At 43.5% G+C, this 19,577-nt stretch overlaps 2 protein-coding genes across 4 annotated transcripts in view; one reads left to right on the top strand and one right to left on the bottom strand.

Annotated features, from left to right (window-relative positions):
• BDP1 (BDP1 general transcription factor IIIB subunit) overlaps positions 1-12,045 on the bottom strand; it is a 48,130-nt gene extending 36,085 nt beyond the window's left edge. For all 3 annotated transcript variants that reach the window (XM_079995196.1, XM_079995197.1, XM_079995198.1), the window contains exons 1-9: positions 11,660-12,045; positions 9,767-10,325; positions 6,437-6,546; positions 5,913-5,972; positions 4,593-4,727; positions 3,673-3,806; positions 1,621-1,715; positions 1,397-1,451; positions 937-1,089 (exon numbers count right to left, since the gene is read on the bottom strand). In XM_079995196.1, coding sequence (XP_079851322.1) covers positions 937-1,089; positions 1,397-1,451; positions 1,621-1,715; positions 3,673-3,806; positions 4,593-4,727; positions 5,913-5,972; positions 6,437-6,546; positions 9,767-10,325; positions 11,660-11,904 — 1,546 coding nt within the window. In that variant the 5' untranslated portion in view covers positions 11,905-12,045. The remainder of the gene's footprint in view (positions 1-936; positions 1,090-1,396; positions 1,452-1,620; positions 1,716-3,672; positions 3,807-4,592; positions 4,728-5,912; positions 5,973-6,436; positions 6,547-9,766; positions 10,326-11,659) is intronic.
• Positions 12,046-15,032: 2,987 nt separating this feature from the next.
• Positions 15,033-18,629, top strand: SERF1B (small EDRK-rich factor 1B). Its single transcript, XM_079995221.1, has 3 exons — positions 15,033-15,185; positions 17,496-17,604; positions 18,064-18,629. Exons 1-3 carry the CDS (start codon positions 15,179-15,181, stop codon positions 18,134-18,136), a joined length of 189 nt encoding a protein of 62 aa, XP_079851347.1. The 5' UTR covers positions 15,033-15,178; the 3' UTR covers positions 18,137-18,629.
• The last annotated feature ends 948 nt before the right edge of the window (positions 18,630-19,577 follow it).

Below are 19,577 nucleotides of genomic sequence, written 5' to 3'. Positions count from 1 at the left end.
AGAAGGAGAAGCCAAAGTTTTTTTCTGCCGGCAGATGGGCACCATTGGATATCACCCAATGTGACTATGCATGTGACATATTCCAATCAAAACTATTCAAGATGGTAATATTAAATTTAAATAAAAACCCAAGGATAAGACAGAACAAGCCCTAGACCTGTAAAACAGTGAAAGAAATCAAAACAAAACTAATTCTAGCATTGAAAAAAGCTAAAATCAAACATGCATTATGTGAAATGTCTGTAAGGCAAAATGTTTTTGCAGCCTTCATTACCAATCAAGCCTTTGGAAAGGCTTTCTAGAGTGCAGTACTGTCTACACCAGGGGTTGGCAAACTAAGGCCCGGGGGCCGGATGAGGCCCAATTGCCTTCAGGATCCGGCCCACGGACTGTCCGTGGATTGGCATGGGGATTCTGTTCATTTGGGCTGTGCCATTTTTTTTCTGTGCCATTCCATTTCCCACACACACCACTGCGGCACCTCCTCCCTCCCTCCTCCTGGCTTCTCCCCGCCCTGCCTAGAGGAGGAAGGGAGCTGGGCTGAGCTGACTGAGTGCAATTTTAAGCAGCCCCTCTCCAGAGCCAGCCCTTTCGTGCCGCTCATCTTCCTTCCACCGTCGCCACCCTGGTGCTCCTGTGGGCCAGAGAATGGAGCCAATGAGCTCCCTCTGCCTTTCCACGGGAAGCAGCAGTGGCGGTGGCAGTGGTGGCGGCAGCAGCAGCCCAGTGCTGCTTCTCCAGCCCGTCACAAGTTCTGAGGGACAGTGGACCGGCCCACGGCTAAAAATTTTTGCCAACCCCTGGTCTACACTGACAAATCTAACATTGCACACAGAAGGAATGCAAAACAGTGGCTCCATCAGATCTTAGAAGTGAAATTTAATAACAAATAGGATATAGTTTTACTCCTTAATACATTTAAGTACTTAGAAATACCTTTTCGCTTTTTCTTGAGTGTTTTTTTCTCATTGGGATTTTTTTCTTTTTGATGCTGACATTTAGCATCCTTATCCTTTTTTCTCTTTTCATTTTCCAGGACCTTCTCAAGGAGTTTTGTAAAGAAATCAAAGTCAAATGGCGTTTTTTCTTCTGTAAAGAAGGGGAGATAATTATTTTATGTACAAACATTCCAGCTAAAAATAATAATTTTGTCTTGAGCTTCTGTTGTCCTGAAAGGATTTGTCACTGAAGTTCATGCAACTAAAAATTAGTATTTTAAAATACACGTAGTCCTGATGCTACTTAATAGCATGAAAAAACATAATATTTACTGAATATCAAGAACCATTAAACGAGATCTAACAGAGCGATGAAACAAACCCTTTACTCAAAATGTTTATCTATTGTAAAAAGGTACAGTTATGGAATTTTAGTTTAGTTTTGTGGTAATACTTACTGAATGCTTTATCTATTCGCCATCCATTGGCCTTTTCTTCACGTTTAAATTTATTCTAAAAACAGAAAGTTATGCTATATAAGCCATTCTCAGATCATCAGCTGATACAGAAGCAAACTCAATTGAAATGATCTGTGCAAATGTTTAACAGAACAGCATAAAATGATAGATCCACAACCAGATGATCACTTCTCAATTGATTTTGGGGGGTTTTCAGTGCTTACCTTAATCTCTGTTCTTGCTCTGTGAGGAAAAAGCTGACTAATCATCGAGAAGTCAGTTCCTACCATACTTATAGCTAAGAAGAACATGTCTGTTTCTGTAAGAGAGAAAAAAACAGTTTAGCCATTTTTTACTAAGCAATTTTGGTATATCAGTTTTAATCTCATGATCAATAAATGTACACATTCAGCTAAATACCAAAGCATCTCCCTTTAGCTGCATATTTTGAAATGGATAATATTTCATACTAACATTAGCTACTGTATTGTACTGCGCATTTTAATAAGGGTTGCATAGCTTTACAATTCAGTGAAACACAGTTCTGTTTTTCAGGTGTTCTCATTGAAAAGGATTTTAAGCTATTCACTCCAAATGTTAGGGTGCATGAATTAAGTTATATCTCTCCAGGACCACAAATGGAGCCTAAAAAAGTGAGCTACTAACACTAATCTTCCTCTGGCAGCAATGAATAATTAGTTTAAAGCACACCAAGTGTAAAGCACACCGATAAACACTGTCAATTAGCATCCAGCTATTTTTAACTCTGTACAGTACAGTAGATCTAGAGTAGGGGTAACTAACCTGGTGCCCTCCAGTTGTTGTTGGGCTACAACTCCCAACATCCCTCACTAATGGTTATGCTGGCTGGGGCTAATGGGAGCTACAGTCCAACAATGTATATGGGCACCACTGTGGCTGCCCATGATAATAGAAACAGAACATGAGAATTACTTGAAATTATATGGATACAGGAGTATACATAATCAGTTGATCGCTACTGCCAAATTTGCACAGAAAGTCAAAGGCACTGTAACTCTTTGCAGCAGTAAATGCCACTAAGACTTACTCTTGCAATTAACTTGCATGCATGCACACACACACCATGGATTGTAAAAAAATACAAATTATGTTACATAATGTAACTGTCAGTTTGCATTTCTTAATGCAGAAGTATTGATCTGATGTGCAGAGATCTTTCCTATTCTAATTAATTCAAGAGGGTTCTAGAAGCTTCTCTGTGTGAAAGAAACAAGCAGAAAGTTCATGATGTTTGGGTTATTCCTTTAAAGAAGCCGAGTACAGCTGGCTTAAACTGGTCCTGTTATCTCTTTCAGTCAAGGTCATGCTGACTATAAAAATAAGGCCAGAAGGAGCCTGGGTTTCACTTTTCTCTTTCTAACTCTTTTCCTTCTGTACATAGTATGCTTAGTGTTAGACTAACATAGTAAGTTAGACTTACTATAAGTTACTGTAAATTTAAGTTAAGTCTGCCGCAACTGGATTTCTTATGGACGGTGCCAATCATGAACGTATTGGATTTGTGACTATTATGCTCATTTGCCTTCAGTAGCAGTAAAGCTCTGCTGGATGAAATACAATTGCCTCTGGTCTTTCTTTTCTTTTTTTTGTCTTTTTTAATCCTGCAATGTGTTTAGATTGTTACTCTGCCAACTAGACATTGGAATCTACACTGGATCAGTATTGAGTAAGATTTCATGACAGTAACTCCATTATTTTGCAGTGACTGAAGTCCAGGATAGAAATAAGATAAGGATGCATGCAGCTCTTGCCATTCACACTAGCTTTGTCCACCTCAAGCCATACAAGCCAAGATACTTAAAAGAGTGCAGGTCTTCAAAGCCAGGGACGCGGGTGGCGCTGTGGTCTAAATCACTGAGCCTCTTGGGCTAGCTGATCAGAAGGTCAGCGGTTCAAATCCCCGTGACAGGGTAAGCTCCCGTCGCTCGGTCCCAGCTCCTGCCAACCTAGCAAATTGAAAGCACACTAGTGCAAGCAGATAAATAGGTACTACTGCGGGGGGAAGGTAAATGACGTTTCCATGCACTCTGGTTTCCATCACAGTGTTCCATTGCACTGGAAGTGGTTTAGTCATACTGGCCACATGACCTGGAAAGCTGTCTGTGGACAAACACTGGCTCCCTCAGCCTGAAAGCGAGATGAGCGCCACAACCCCATAGTCACCTTTGACTCGACTTAGCTGTCCAGGGGTCCTTCAAAGCCAAATGCAAAGAACATCACTGAGCTGCACCTACCTTTTTCTGACCATGGCTTGGTATAATAGCTTCTCCTGAAACTTGAGTAGGTTGTTGTGGATCCACGCTCAAAGATGGGATCATTATCTTCTACCACACATTGCCCTTTTGTCCTTAAAACTTCCACAGTTAAGCTAAATGTGAAATTGAAAGTTATTAGAATACAAAAGAAATGTTGCAAGAAAACTGTCTTAATAAATAGTGAAGACCAATTGATTCCCACCTCAAATTTACTAAAATTTCTGCTCTTACTAGCAAACACTCTAATGAACAGTTTACAGTTTTTCAGTGAACTCTGGTATGGCCTTAAGTTATCATTCCATACCAATATGAATATAGTTCACTAATTCAGCAACCATTAAGATCAATGTGAGAAACAAGAAGCCTTAAGAGATCCAGGGCCCAGCTGGCTATTAGGCAACCGGAAGCAAAGCACTCAGGTGACAGATCTGGCACACTTTCCACAGGTAGAATTTATTTTTATAATTAAGGACAAGCTGACTTGCCGCCACCACTTATTCCCACTGCCTCAAATCTCTGCTCCCCATCCTCTGCAGTTTAAAACTGAGCATATGCTATTGAAGGGGGGCAACAGAAAGAAAGTGCATATGTGAGACTGAAACAGAGTCAGAAGGGCAATGCAGCAATGTCCAATGCAGGTCTACTCAAAAGTAGTCCCACTGAACTCAATAGGTATTACTCCCAGATAAGAGCTCATAGACTCCAAACTTAGAAAAGGAAGGAGTTAAGGCAAGAATTGGTATCTGAATGGTGCAGCAGCTTTCTTAAAGTGCTGGTCTTAGCCGAGGTGGAAGTACTATTTCAGCTTTGCCTTAGGCAAGATATATTGAGCCAACACCAAGAAATTCTGCAAATGTTTGTTCTTTTCCTAAAGCAGATACAAATTGACAAAACCTAACCTTTCTTCATCGAGAATAATTGAACCATCTTCCGCAACCTTTACCCGAGGTACAAGAAGGGGGCCATCATCATCATCTCCCCCTTCTTCTTCATCCTCATCTTCCTCATTTTCACTTTCAAGAATGGTTTCAGGCCTGAAATGGGAAGAGATAACAGTTTTAGTAGCAGGGAACTTTCTTCATACAGTGGTGCCTCGCAAGGCGAAATTAATCCGTTCCGTGAGGCTCTTTGTATAGTGGTTTTTTCGTCTTGCGAAGCAAGCCCATTGACAGCTTAGCGGATTAGCGCTATTAGCGGTTTAGCGGCTTTTAGCGGATCAGCTGATAAGTGGCTTATCAGTGGATCAGCTGATAAGCGGCTTAGGGCTTAGGAAAAGTGGGGGGGGGGGGAAAACCCCGCAGGAACTCGCAAGACATTTTCGTCTTGCGAAGCAAGCCCATAGGGAAATTCATTTTGCGAAGCGCCTCCAAAACGGAAAACCCTTTCGTCTAGCGGGTTTTCCGTCTTGCGAGGCGTTCGTCTTGCGGGGCACCACTGTATTTCCTTTTCAAATAAAAATTATTTTCTAAGGCCCAAGCGCTTATCAGATACTTCCAACCGTGGCACTGGAAACAACTGTCATTATACTGTACACCTTTTTCAGAAGACTGTAACGTGTTCTTGCACACACACTTTAAATAGGCATATACTTTAAATAGGCTGTTGAGAGCCAGCATCCACTAGCAGATGAGAAAGTGTAATAAATAAATAAATCACAATTTTAACCCACTCCTCTGATGTACTAATATTCCCCTTGCTGCCATCAACCATGGTATTATTTCTGTACTAACCCTGGGGACTCCTAAGCCAGCATTTCAAATCAAGAATCAAATGCTGGGTTAAGACTTATACATGGTTAATGTCAGTGCAGGCAAAAGGTGAAATCCAATTTTGGTAACCCACTTGCACACAAGACTTCTGCTGAGAATTTCTTGCCCACAACTGTTAAAGACAGTGCAGATAAGGTACAGTGAGTTTCCATGTGAGAGGGAAGAGGCTTGGGGAACCCATGTACCCAAGAACACAACATGTACTTGGTCTTAGCTAGGATTATGTCTAAACTGGTCCTAGCAGAGTTTTACCATGTGGGTAATTTACTGCAATACACTGCCCAAAGTAGTATATCTTCAAGTAAAAGAAAAAATTCTGGGATTATAATCTTTAGAGCAATAATTCAGTTTCAATAACATTAAACAAACAAGTCGTTTTCATACAAATCCCTCTGTGCTAAATTATTATACAGATCACTAGTTCTATTTGAAAGAAGGGGGGAAAATTACTCTTTTGCTTGAGTCACTGTAGAAGGCTTTTCGGATTTCTTTTCTTCCACCAGTGAAGATCTATTAAATATAAAAAGCACAATTTTCATTAACCATTTATTAAAATAAAATTTGAAGACAGCAACTAGTGAACACTCCTGCAGTTTACCTGTGTGATTTACCATCCTACTCAGCACACTTTAATGTGAAATATTAGGTTTTTAATAGGTTTATTCACACAAACTTCAGTGGGATGGGGGGGAAATGTATCTATGTGATTTATTGGTTGTCAGAACAAGACAACTATGAATTATTTGGAAATCTAATTACTTAAAATTCCTTTATATGAGCCCTGATGTTTTCCTATGGACAACAGAAAAAGCTGATATTATTTAAAGCAACTTAACAAGGAATCCCAAATTTTCCACAAGCCTGAAAAGTGAAAAGGAGGAGGCCTAGGTATCTTAAAGGAAGGATAAAATGAAGACATAACAAATGTATAAAAACAATTTACATTTACAATAAAAAATAAAATGTGTACTTACTTCATTGGATTGTTTTCAGGCAGATAGTATATGAAGTCCCTCATAACCATTTTTGAACGATCTTCTGGCATGCTTTTTTCAATTACTGGGTATTTGTATTTCTGTTGTTGCTAAACACAAAAATTATCATTTATATGAGTTTGATAGGGTTTTAGGCTTAATCAGCAGTCTATACGTTAAAATCAAGTTCATATATTTCGTAACAAATATATAAGCATAGATTTTTCTTTTTTAGACAGATCTATGACAACTTGGTTGCTCTTTTTCTGAGTGGTCTCGTGGGAGCTTTTAATTAACCTTAACTGACTGCTCATTTTATTGTTATTTTTTACTGGAGTATGGAAACTACTCTGTTTTAATTGTATGTATTGTTTTCTTTTAATATGATTATTTTTATGTGCTTTTATAATAGTCTAAACCAGTGTTTCCCAACCGGTGTTCCGCGGCACACTAGTGTGCCGCGAGACGTTGCCTGGTGTGCCGTGGGAGGGAGGCGGGCGAGTCGGGCGGCGAGAGGCCTTAGGCGCCCTGCAGAAAGGCGTCCTCTTTGTGGGTGGGTTCTCCCCCCTCCCTTAGCGCATCGTATTTAGTTGGGGATTCTGGAGAGGGGGGCGGGGGCGCGCTGGCCCCGAGCGGAACAGACGCGCCGTCGTCCCCACCTCCCTCTCCTCAGTAGCTCCGAGCCAACTGACTGAGGGTGGGACGCGGCCAGCGGCGTCCTCTCTCTCTCTCTCTCTCTCTCTCTCTCTCCGCCTCCCAGCACCGCTTTTCCCGAGGCGGGCGCGCGCCTAAGGCTGAATGGGAGCAGCCTGGAGGCTTGGCGGCCTCTCAGCGGCTCATGACGGGCGTCCCCGAGGCGGGAGGTGCTGAGCAGGGGCTCTGCGAGAGGGCGCCAGGGATGCGTGGTGGTGCCTGCGCGCGCGTGACTTAAGAGGGCGACCTGCTGCCTCTCCTCTCTCTCCCCTCCCTCCCCTCATGGGCACGGAGTCCCCGGCACAGCTTGGCGCTACTACAGCTACAGCTGCTGCTGCTCCTGCTTGGATGAAGGCGGCTGCTTCTTCCTAACGCCCAGCCTCTGAGGGACCGCAGTCTCCCGCCCTCTTTTTTTTTTTTTTTTTTTTTGGCGGGATGCTGAGGTAAAGGATCCCCTCGCGCGCGGGCGGGCATCTCTTTGGGCAGGGCGCGTGTGGAGGCTTAAGGTGGGGAGTGTGGAGGGGTTGCCGCTTGCGAGGGGAGGGTTCATATTGTATTGGGCTGCGGTGTGGGCGACACGGCTCTCCAATGGCCAGCCCGCGGAGGAACATTGAGTTGGAGCATTTCGAGAAGAGGGACAAAAGGCGCACTGAATAAAGTATTTTATAATTTTTCATATTTCTGTTTACTTACTATTTCATAATAAAGTAATTATAAAATACTTTCTTTGTGTTTATTTGATTCCTATTAAAGAGAGTTACTTTATATATAGTCAATATAGGCACAGAGTTAATTTTTTAAACATTTTCTAATGGTGGTGTGCCTCGAGATTTTTTTCATGAAACAAGTGTGCCTTTGCCCAAAAAAGGTTGGGAAACACTGGTCTAAACTGCCTTAGGCACTGAATGCAGAAAGGCAGTTTACTTATACCCCACCCATCTGGCTGGGTTTTCCCAGCCACTCTGGGCGGCTTTCAATAGATTAAAAATACATTAAAACATCAGTCATTAAAAAACTTCCCTAAACAGGGCTGCCTTCATAACTGGAGCATGCACCACTCTGGCGAGACAGTCCGCAGGCAGGTAGGGTCCCGGCCTGCATACCAGATGGAGTTGGTAGACAGCTGCCCTGGATACAGAATTGACCTGCGCCTCCATGGACAGCTGCGAGTCCAAAATAACTCTCAGGCTGCGCACCTGCTCCTTCAGGGGTACAGTTACCCCATTCAGGACCAGGGAGTCCCCCACACCCGCCCACACCCTGCCACTAGGTAGGCTTGATGAAGAGCCCTCACCAGTGTTTGACCACATTTGACTGTTTTCCTCTACTTGTGTTGAAGCCATCTCGCCTAGCTTGTGTCCTTGCCCTAAGCTCTGTTGTGAACCAGTAAGCCAAATAGGCTCCACAAAGCAGGGGAGGAGCTCAAGAGTGATCATGGCAATCCATTCAGATGTTCCTGAGGTCAGCTAGGGCTTCGACAAGAGTGCCAGATATATCAGCCAGAAAATCCTCCAAAGTCACCTGGAAACTGATTGGATCCATCAGACTCCGAGGGCAGACCATCCTAACAGGTCCTCCCACATTCCATTTTAAAAGGTAGCATGCTTGATTTAAAAATCATATTTCATGTGATGCCACCTTCTAAAGAGAGGTGCTAACCAGTTCCATTATATCATTTCACATTCAGAGCATACTATACAACCATGATAATCTTACAAAAAGACATCCCACAGATACAAGCAAAGCTCAATGTCTGCTGGCCATTAAGCTACAAAATCCGGCAGGCTAATAAGTGACCTTCCAAGTGTTGTTGAACTATACCGCCCATCAACCCCACTCAGCATGGCCGAGCATCAAGGGTGATGGGAGTTAGTACAGTATTACAACATTTGCAGGGCCATAATTTCCTTATCCCTGTTATAAATTGATGTATCATACAATGTTGCTGAGGGTCACGCCACCTTTTACCTTTAAAAACTGGAAACCTTTAGCAAACTACCTTTTATAGGGAAGCATCATATCATGACATCAAGAGCTTCCACATCTCTTGTGGAAGTGGCAAAGTGCATGCTTTGAATGCTAATCTCCAGATAAAAAGGTAAAGGACCTCTGACGTTAGGTCCAGTCGCGGATGACTTTGGGGTTGCAGCGCTCATCTTGCTCTATAGGCCGAGGGAGCCGGCATTTGTTCGCACACATCTTCTGGGTCATGTGGCCAGCATGACTAAGCCACTTCTGGCGAACCAGAGAAGCGCACGGAAGCGCCGTTTACCTTCCCGCTGGAGAGGTACCTATTTATCTACTTACACATCGACGTGCTTTCAAACTGCTAGGTGGGCAGGAGCTGGGACCGAGTAACAGGAGCTCACCCCATCACGGGGATTCAAACTGCCAACCTTCTGATCGGCAAGCCCTAGGCACTGTGGTTTAGACCACAGCGCTACCCGCGTCCCCAATCTCCAGGTAAGACTACATAAATCTCCTCTCCAAAACCCTAGAAAATCAGGGTAGAGACAATACTACTGAATCAAATGCCAAATTTGATTCAATATGACTTCTATGCAGAAATCAGGCTATATGCTCTTTCTATTATTTTCCCCTCTTCCTCATAACCAAATCTCTGAAGTGTTGTTATACCTTCTCTTTCTTCAATTCTTCCTTGAGCATCTTCCTTAGTTTCTGAGCTTTGATTATTTTCTCACGATCAGAACATATTCTTTTCTCTTTGTCTGGAATACATTTTGAGTGTGGTATTTCTTCTTGAATCAGACTTTCCTGCGTTGGTATCTCTTTGAGGGGTAAGGATGTGTTCTTCTGCAGGGCTTCATCGCTTCTTTGACCTGTTACACATGCATTCGGCTCTTTACTTACAGACTTTTTGAATGGAGAGAATTGTGGTACTTGGGGAACAGGAGTTTTCTTTTCAGGAAGTATGGGAGACTTCGGGGAATTCTCCACATTGGTCTTCTCAGAAGGCGGCAAGTCCTTCTGAAGTGGAGGGTTACAAATGACAGGAGAATGAGGTACTTGTTTTTGAGAACATTTTGATGCTGAAGTGGCAACACGTTGTGTGGATAGCGGTGCAACTCGTGGTTTAGCAAGATTAGGCATTGTAGATATTCGTTTTCTTCTCTGCAGAAGTGTCTCTGTATGTCTACTACAATCTCCATCACCACTAGCATTGGTCTTTTCATTTCTGGAAGATTAAAAGAGAGAAAGCTGTCATATTTCTAAAAATTGTAATCCAGCTGTTTTAAAAATAAATAAATGCACTGTATTCCCACAAAGCCAATCACATCATATTACGAGTTTATCTTTGAAAATGCTTATTCTGATTAGACATAAAAAAATTAAAGCAAAAAATATATTACAACTTTATATCTACTTAGAATATAGATGGCTAGAGTCCCACATACAGCTCACTGTAGTATTTATATTATTTGATACGTTCAGTCATCACTTTCCACAAGAAGACATTTCTGACTTACTAATACACAATAATACAAAAAAGGTTAACAATAATTTAAAAACCGAATACATAGAAAAAATGCAACAGAACAAAATTTCTAAGGGTGCTCATCCTACAATAACTATAAAAAATTACTCTTACCCCATATCACTAAAAGGTAAACACCATAAAATAGGCTGGAGATCATAGCACAGAACAATCCAAATTAATGACCAAAAGTCTTAACAGCTAAAAGCTGGGAATGATGGCCGCATATATAATTAATATATTTATATATTACCATTGTATTGTGGTATAATATACATTGCATATTATTATTAGGGAAGATGCAGCTAAACTTGTGGTCCTGTAGATGATATTAAACTACAAGTCTCATCAGCCCAGCCACTATGGCAAAAAATGAGAGAGGATGGGGCCATTCAGCAACAACTTGAAGATCATGACTTAGCTACCCTTGTTTCTGGAAGGAGACAGCAGCTAATTCAAATCTAGAATTATCCCTCTTCATCACAGCCAACCAAAGAATGTATATTGCGAATTCTCCCCACACCTGCAATACATAAACTTGGTAGCACCACAGTCACTGTCTAATGTCGGCTATAATTTCGACTACTCCCTTAAACCCTAGAATCACAGAAACACACACCACTCTAAATAAGATTCAAAGTCATGCTGGTTAAAGGGGGAGGAAATAATAGACGATTGTGCACTTGTGTGCTTTGAGGGTTTACGACAGTCAAAGAGGTATATAAATCTTCTGAAATAAAAACAAAGAGACGCCGAGCTGGTTCACCATTCACCCCAACTACACGTGCGTTGTGACTCCGGATAAAAGCGCCGCACTGTGTCCCAGGCGACACGAAGCACCGGCCTTTGCGAGGGGTTCCTTCACAGGCGCAGGCCATCAGGTGTCGGAGGTGCACGTGAGAACCAGTTCCCGCGATTTTCAACGCATCTCTCAAAAAAAGAGCTTTTTGCGCTCCAGCTCATCTCCTGAAACGGGCTCCTTTTATTTTGTGGAGAAAGGAAGCGCGCAGCCTACAGCCAAAGGCGAAGCTTACCCCTCGGGGCTGGGGCTGCTACCGTCGTCCTGCTGCAGGCTTCCGGCAGCGCCCGACGGGAGAGCCGAAGCAGCCGCATCCTCAGAAGAGCAGGGGGCGGATGCCGAGCCGGGCTGGAGACCGGGGTCCGCGGCCGCGGTGACGCCTGAGGGGCTGGGGCTGCCCCTGGGGTTGCTGCCCCTCGCCGCCGCCGCCGCCCCCGGTCTCACGTTGGGCTTCACATTAAACCTGGCTCGGCGGAACATGGCGCCGCGAAGGGAAACCGCCGACTCTCGCTAAAGCCCACCGTCCCCTTTTTCCTCCGGCCGCCGAGGCCGCCTCATGTCACCGGCCTCGCTCGGCCCAAGCCCAGCTCCCCGCCCTTCCTCTCCGACTCGCACGGAGGGAGGGGGGCCTGTCAGCTGCTCCGGGGACGGCGCGCGGCGCGGCGTCATCACTCTGCGACAAAACAGGAACATCACCTGGGCGGCGAGGACACCCGCCTGAAACGCAGGGGAGCGTCGCGCGTTCATGTCGAACTTGACTTGCACGAGGAGAGGGAAGGCGGCTAGTTTATTAGCCCAGTGCATTCGTAGCGATTCCCGGCTTGGCGGCTCTTGCCTCGTGAAGCCCGCATCCCGAGGAAGGCACCCGGAGACCGGTGTTTCGTTGACCTCAGTTGGATTTTATAAATGTTAGTGTTTTCCTAGAGCGAATATTCTTTGAAAAGGTAATTCCACGTTGTACATTTCCGAGCACAATTCAAAAGTGCGGGTGCTGACCGTTAAAGCCCTAAACGGCCTCGGCCCAGTATACCTGAAGGAGCGTCTGCACCCCCATCATTCAGCCTGAACACTGAGGTCCAACGCCGAGGGCCTCCTGGCGGTTCCTTCACTTGCAAGAAGTGAAGCTGAAGGGAACCAGGCAGACCTTCTCAATAGTGGCGCCCACCCTGTGGAATGCCCTCCCATCAGATGTCAAGGAAATAGTATTTATATATATTTGAGGAGACACCTGAAGGCAGCCCTGTATTGGGAAGCTTTTTAAGGTTTAAGGTTTTATTATGTTTTTATATGTGCTGGAAGCCGCCCAGCGTGGCTGGGGCAACCCAGTCAGATGGGAGGGGTATAAATAATAAATTACTACTACTATTACAGAATCTGGAACTTTCTTTTAGTTTTGCAATTTTCCTTATTTTTAGAGGGTTATATTCTGCACTCTTCATATATAAAGCATAATTGTATACCACTATTTCATTAAAAATTATATTGGGGTGATTTACAGAAGAATTTACATGCAATAAAAACTGTATGAACATTTAAAATTGGAGATCATCAACTATTAGAGAAAGAAGCTGTCTGCATAAGCTTAGTGGCATAAAAAACTTTTCAGCAGGCACATAAAGAAGAGGAGGAGGAGTTTGGATTTGATATCCCGCTTTATCACTACCCAAAGGAGTCTCAAAGCAGCTAACATTCTCCTTTCCCTTCCTCCCCCGCAACAAACTTCAGAGAAGTGTGACTAGCCCATGGTCACCCAGCAGCTGCATGTGGAGGAGCGGAGACGCGAACCTGGTTCACCAGATTACGAGTCTACTGCTCTTAACCACTACACCACACTGCTGAAAAAAAGGGGTCTGGCAACTATTCTATAGTTGTAACATTCCACTGGATCCAGACATGGACATAGCCAGAGGGGGGCAAGGGGGGAGCTGCCCTTCCCCAATCAAGTAAATAAATTAAAAATACTTAACTGACCAATAATGTCACAGATAGCACAGTTCTGCCCCCCCCCCTCCCAAATCCTGGCTATGCTCATGGATCCAGAGTAGGCTTTTAAAAAAGTAGGCACACGACTGCCTCTTTAAGGGCAGCTGGCAACACTCCAACACAAAAATACATTTACTACACCCGTCACCGTCTCAGTCATCTAAATCCACGCAGCTTTAATAACCCATGGTGGACAAGGATTTAGTGAGCAGATGTGGTTGGTACATAAAGTATCCAGTTGGTCAACATAAAACATCCATAAAAGGATCTAAACATTTGGATAGTGATATACAGTAACCAATATACTGAGCTATAGATATGAAAAGGAATGTGTCAGCAGAAAAATAGTGCAGTGCTTTATATAACTATGGAACATGCCATTATTATACTGTTGGTTCCAAAAAGACGTGACCATATCTTGGACTGCAGCTCTCCACCCATTTTTATGATGGTGTCCTAATGAGTTCAACCTATACTTTTTTCAAATCAAGCTAACCAAACCATGATTGGATTTATACAGTATGCCAAAAAACATCCAGAGAGACCACATCCTTATATCACTTACTGGCAAAAATGTTATTTCAGAAAAATGGCTCAGAACACCACCTTCCAAACAAACCAAACCAATCAAATTCACAGGTCACATTGGAACAGGTGGGAATGATGAGGTAAGCCACAAAAAGTCCACTGAAACCACATCCTCATTCCTGTTCTAAGCAATAAACAATATTGCAGAAGAACAGTCAGGAACACCCAACTTCTGAGTAGCTAAACCAAATTCATGTCACATTGAGCAATGTGGTTCCAAACTAGCACACTGTTTTGTGGCTTAGTGCTCATTCATATCGGTTTTGATCTGACCTACAAATAACACTGGGCAATAAATGGTATCAGAATGTGGTTTCTGCTTAAGCTTTGTGACTGCATCAATTCTATCCATTCGTGTGACCTGTGAATTTGGTTGATTTGAGGAACCATAGGAGTTGGTTCTGTTCAGATGAGTTCTGGATGTGAAGGGGCCAATAAAAGTATAACATTGGAATGCATTTGTTGTTCTTTCCTTCCTTTTTTGTTGACCTATTACATCAATACAACAGAAATGTGCAAATATACATTATAGAATTCAAACACTGGAAGTCACCGAACAAATGGTATATCTCAAAATACATCCCACAGTTTTGGAAATCGATTATAATTCAAAAAGCAGCCTTATCCTCCCAGTTTTCTTTAAAGTCCCCATAATTTCAGATGAATCACGGGTAAATGCATCGAACTCAGTGGGGCTTCTGAAAACACAGGAATATTCGTTCATTTCATTTCCATCCCGCCTTTTAGGGCAAGATCCCCGCATCCCATTTGAAACCTGGAGATCGTGCAGAAATCATATCCCGCGCGTGCCAGGGAAGTAGCGGTACTGTATTTACATCCCAACCGTACGCGCGTTAACTCGGAAGCAAACCCCCTGAGCCACTCTCCCGCGTAACGCGCGCACAGCGTCTCAGCTTCAACTCGTGCAGCTGATACAAGGCATTGAGGCCCGATCGGTGGGTTGCGCGCACGCGCAGTAAGGGCACCGCGGGAGCGGTTCCAGATGCGCGGCTGGGAACAGGAAAGGCGTCGACGTGCGGCCTGACGTCACAGAGGCGGCCCCTTACATAAGGAGCACAACGGCGGGCGGGGCGCGCAGAAGGTTCTGGCAGTTGGAGCGGATAGCGGGGTTGTTGCTGTTCGTGCGCGTAACGGTCGCCGCCGCTGGGGTTATTGTTTTGCCATGGCCCGTAAGTATGCGGCGTGGGCGGCGCCCGCCACCGCCCTGCTGGTGGCCTTCCCTCGCCAGTTGGGACTTGTATAATTGGTGGCGGCGGCGGCGGCGGCCTGGGGCCGAAGCGGGCCTTGCGGGGATCGTAGGCCAGCCGTGGGTTGCCGCTCCCGTGTTGTGGTCCCCGGCGGGCGGCTATTGTAAGGTCGCCTCAGAGACGTTGATAGCTTCGCTTGCAACCCTGGCCGCGCTTTGTCCGGGGAAGAAGCCCCCGTTGACTTCAGTAGGGCTTGCTCCCGAGTAGACCCGGCGAGGGCTGCTGGAGAGGCTGCCCTTGGGTGTGTGTCTGTTGGGGTGAACGGGGACTCTGGCTGGAGGGAAGCGGTTCTCTTTTAAGAGGAAGCGATAGGCAGGGCTGGCCTGAGAAAGCACAGCTCTGTTTTCCTTCCTCGACCGGGGAAACAACATGCTCTTTGTGAGCAGGATACGTCCCTGCTGCGCTCGCGTTACCGTCTCCCCTATTCGGAATGAGCCGTGTGAAAGGGCCCTTTTCACCGAATCCGGGGCCCCAAACTGCCTTCCCCGAGTGGAGAGAGCTAGCGGGGGACGCTCGGTGTCCACGGGTGGATGCTAAATATGCCTCAATAGTTAAGTGTTTGCACTATGCGGGCTGTACTGTACAGTATTTTCAAACTGCAGCGTTAACTTTTTGGAAACAACAGCTGCGGCGGCGCCGACTTCAGTTTCCAGTGACTTCAAACTGAAACAAAAGATGCTCCTCAGTGTGTGTTATTTCTGTATAGGAGCGTTCCGATTTGTTCCCTCAGCAGGAACTAAGCCTTGCTGAGAGCTTCATTGAAATGTTAACTAGACTTTTACGCTGACTTACTTGGAAACGAGGTCCCTTAAGTTCATTTCCCCAAAGGTGGTTCCTAAGTTCCTTATTCAGCACAGAGAGAAGCTGCCTGAATAGGATGGTTACAGCTTCACTGACACCAGAAACAATTCAAGCAGTATATAATGCCAGCAGAACTGTAGAGTTATCTGCTTCATATTTTCTGACTAGGAGTTGAACCTTAAACGCTTGACTGATATTCTGTATTTATTTTGCCTTTAGAATAGTGTGCATAAACTTTGCTGAATGAAACGACTGTTCTTGATGTTTATCATATGATTGCATTACTTTCAAAGAGCTCAGGACAGCATACACAGTTATTGTCCAGTCTACACCCTTGCGTCAAATAAGGGCAGTTATGAGGCTGGTTGTGCCTGTGCAATTGTTTGCTAAATTGTTTTAGTTTCAGAGCTTGCATGATTCTCTGCATCAAGGAAATATGTGGATGGAATTCAACAAAATTGAGTATTAATGGGCATAAGAAGCCTATTGAGCTTGCCACTTGGTGCACACTTGACAGAGAGCCACAGCCAGTCTCCTGGGCAACTAGCAAGCATAGTTGTCAAACTCATTGTGCTTCACATGGCGGAGCATACAGAAAATAGATTTTGAACTTTACAATAAATGTGAGTAGCAGCCCATTAATGGTATCAAGTTTTGAGAACTATAGAAGATTTCATTTTGATAAGATGTGAGGTATAATAAAAAGTAATGATTTGGTGTGAAATATTGCTGAAGCGTATGTAAACTGTACTGCAGTACTCAAACTTTTTCTACTACAGAATTAGTTGGTTGTTGTAGCATAGATGTTGTTTTTTATTTATTTGTTCAACTTATTAGGTGCTTGTCACCCAAAGGTCTCCAAGCAACTTGCAGCAAAATTATATGCACCCACACACATAAAATATTTCAAATTGGGGATCCATGGCATCAAAAGACTAGCATAAAATAGTTGTGCATGCATACCTAAAGGGCATTGGTACCAGTGCTTCTCAAGTTCAACAGTAGCCCACTTTGGTTATATCAGTTATATTAGCTTGTAGGCTACGATGTCACTATGTTATTGGATGAAGCACATTCCTTTGCAAGCCAGCTTGAATACTTGCCCACTTGATTGGATTTCAAACAACCTGGGCAAGCTAAGTATTTCCTTGGTGACTGGCGCTTACCAAAGCCACAATTTGTTGGGAATATTGGCTATACTGTGGACTGCGTAGTTGAGAACTCAGTAGTGCAGCTGATCCAACAGGGTTTGCTTACAAGAGCAGTCAAAGTGTGGTACTTTTAGCATAGTGTAAAAGGGAAAATTTGGATTATTGGTAGCAGGATTTACTATTGTGCAACTAAGAGATGGACAATCTTTGGCTCTGTTGGTCAAAAGTAGGTACTAGTAACTGGCCTAAAGCCTAACTCTTAAAACTGTTCCAACTTTAGGTGGGAACCAGCGTGAACTCGCCCGCCAAAAGAACATGAAGAAAAACCAAGAACTGAATAAAGGAAAAAGAAAAGAGGATACCTTGTCGGCTTCTCAAAGGAAACAGAGGTATGTTTGCATAGCAATCTCTGACAACCCACATACCCTGGTGTATATGTAAGTAGTGTAAAATTCTGCCTCAGAATTCTTAAAGATAAAATACAATTTCTGTACTGTGGCCCTGTCTTAGACTGAAAAATTATATTTGATGTTTGGGAAGCTAATTTAATGTGCTTAAGCTTGCATTTCTCTGTTTGGAATGGATACAGTCTTATTATAATTGAAGTTGGGGGGGGGGGAGAGGCGTAGTTTAGAATTTAGAACTAGAACACCAAACTTTAAAACATTGAGAACCAACATTGTTCAACAGGACTTCTTATTCTTCCCCATTGTGTGCTCCAAAATCCATTCTAGAGGGTTGGGGGATTTTTGAGGAAGGTGGGAAACCAAAACTCTTGTTGCCCTGAAAAATATTCATTGTTTCCACTAAACATGGATGTCACTCGCTCTTCATCTTTTCTTTTCCAGAGACTCCGAAATTATGCAGCAAAAGCAGAAAGCAGCTAATGAGAAGAAAACTCTTCAGACAGGAACAAAATAATCTGTGGCTGCATGAAGGACCTAATAATGCTGCAGTGCATCTCAGAATAATAGGGCCTAAGAAAAGACATATTTGTAAAAGTGGCCAGCCATTAAATGGTTAATGTTTATCTTCTACAAGCTCATTTGTCCAGTATGCATTTATTTTAGAATGTCTGATTAGTAGAGTGCAGTTGCAACTGACTTGGCTTTAACTGAAATACTAGAAATAGTTCCAGTAAAATTGGATTCAAAGTTCCCTTTGCATGTCTACTAGTAATGATAGCAGTGGCTTGACTGCAGTTTTCATTGTTAAGTGTTGGCTTGGTAAATGGCTTGTGTGACTGTACCAGTTAATAAATATGCAGATAGACTGAGAATCCTGTCTGGCAGCCCAACAGCATTCAAAAACGATACCATTTTTAAAAGCCAGGTCTCTGTTCTTGCTTTCCACTTTGTAAAGCTCAGCTGTAAAATTAACCGTAAATTATTTTTACAATAAAATGTTGCATGAAGTACTGTCTAAGTTGGAAATGGGTACACCAGACAGTTATAATAGCTTTTCTATTGTTTCTGACACATTTGGCACAATTCAGGGGGTTCTTAGTCCTTTCATCAGCACAACTTTTCCATTGTGTTTCAATTGCAGCCTGAATACTTAATACAATTCTTCAACTGCTAAGCAAGATTCTCTAAATATATTACTATGTATAACTGCAGCTTAAAATCTGTACTCTGAACTAAAATATAAATAACCTTCTCTTTTGTCTAAAGCTTGGTTGATTATAAAAATGGCAGCCAAGAATAAGTTGCTTACTTTTACTGCTTTTTTTTTTTAGGCCTGACTGTTTTCCATAGTGATGTTAAAGGTCTAGCGGAATTACGTATTTGACATTCATGGTTGTACTTCAGCTAGTGAGCAAGAACAAAAGCCTGTTGACCTGGGATTAAGCCAAATTTATTCTTCTGTTCCCTGCTACTTCTCTTAAAAACAATAGAGCTCTGTGTAGCATATTAGCAGATTGGGGTGGAGGCAGTCGGGGTGACCCTAACTCAGGTTTCAGAAGTTCAAAGACACTGAAATCTAGCATACTAGATAAGTTGTTCTAGTACAACAAACACTCAGCTCTAATACTTTGACTTTTCTGTAACAGACTAGGCAACTGACCCCTTTGGAATTTTACCCAACATTCAGTGTCTTGGAGCAGTAGTATAGCAGTGTGTTAAACAAGGTGCACTACTAGTTTGGTAAAAGTTTGGGAGGGGAGAAGAAGTTGGCTTGTAAGACATATTAGTGGTCGCAAGTAACTAAGTGATAGATGGTTCTCTAATACTGCTATCCCAAGGGAAGATGGATTAGCCGTACCCACTTTGTGTGTGTAAATTAAAAATGTCCAGCTTTTTAAAAAGGTAAAGCTAGCAGCCCACCCTACTTCTCCAGCCTTTCCTGATGCTGTGCTGCT

Source organism: Podarcis cretensis (assembly GCF_951804945.1).
Source record: "Podarcis cretensis genome assembly, chromosome: 11".
Taxonomy (NCBI): Eukaryota; Metazoa; Chordata; class Lepidosauria; order Squamata; family Lacertidae; genus Podarcis; species Podarcis cretensis.
Note: the sequence above shows the minus strand (reverse complement) of the source record. Positions and strands in the feature narration are given on the sequence as shown.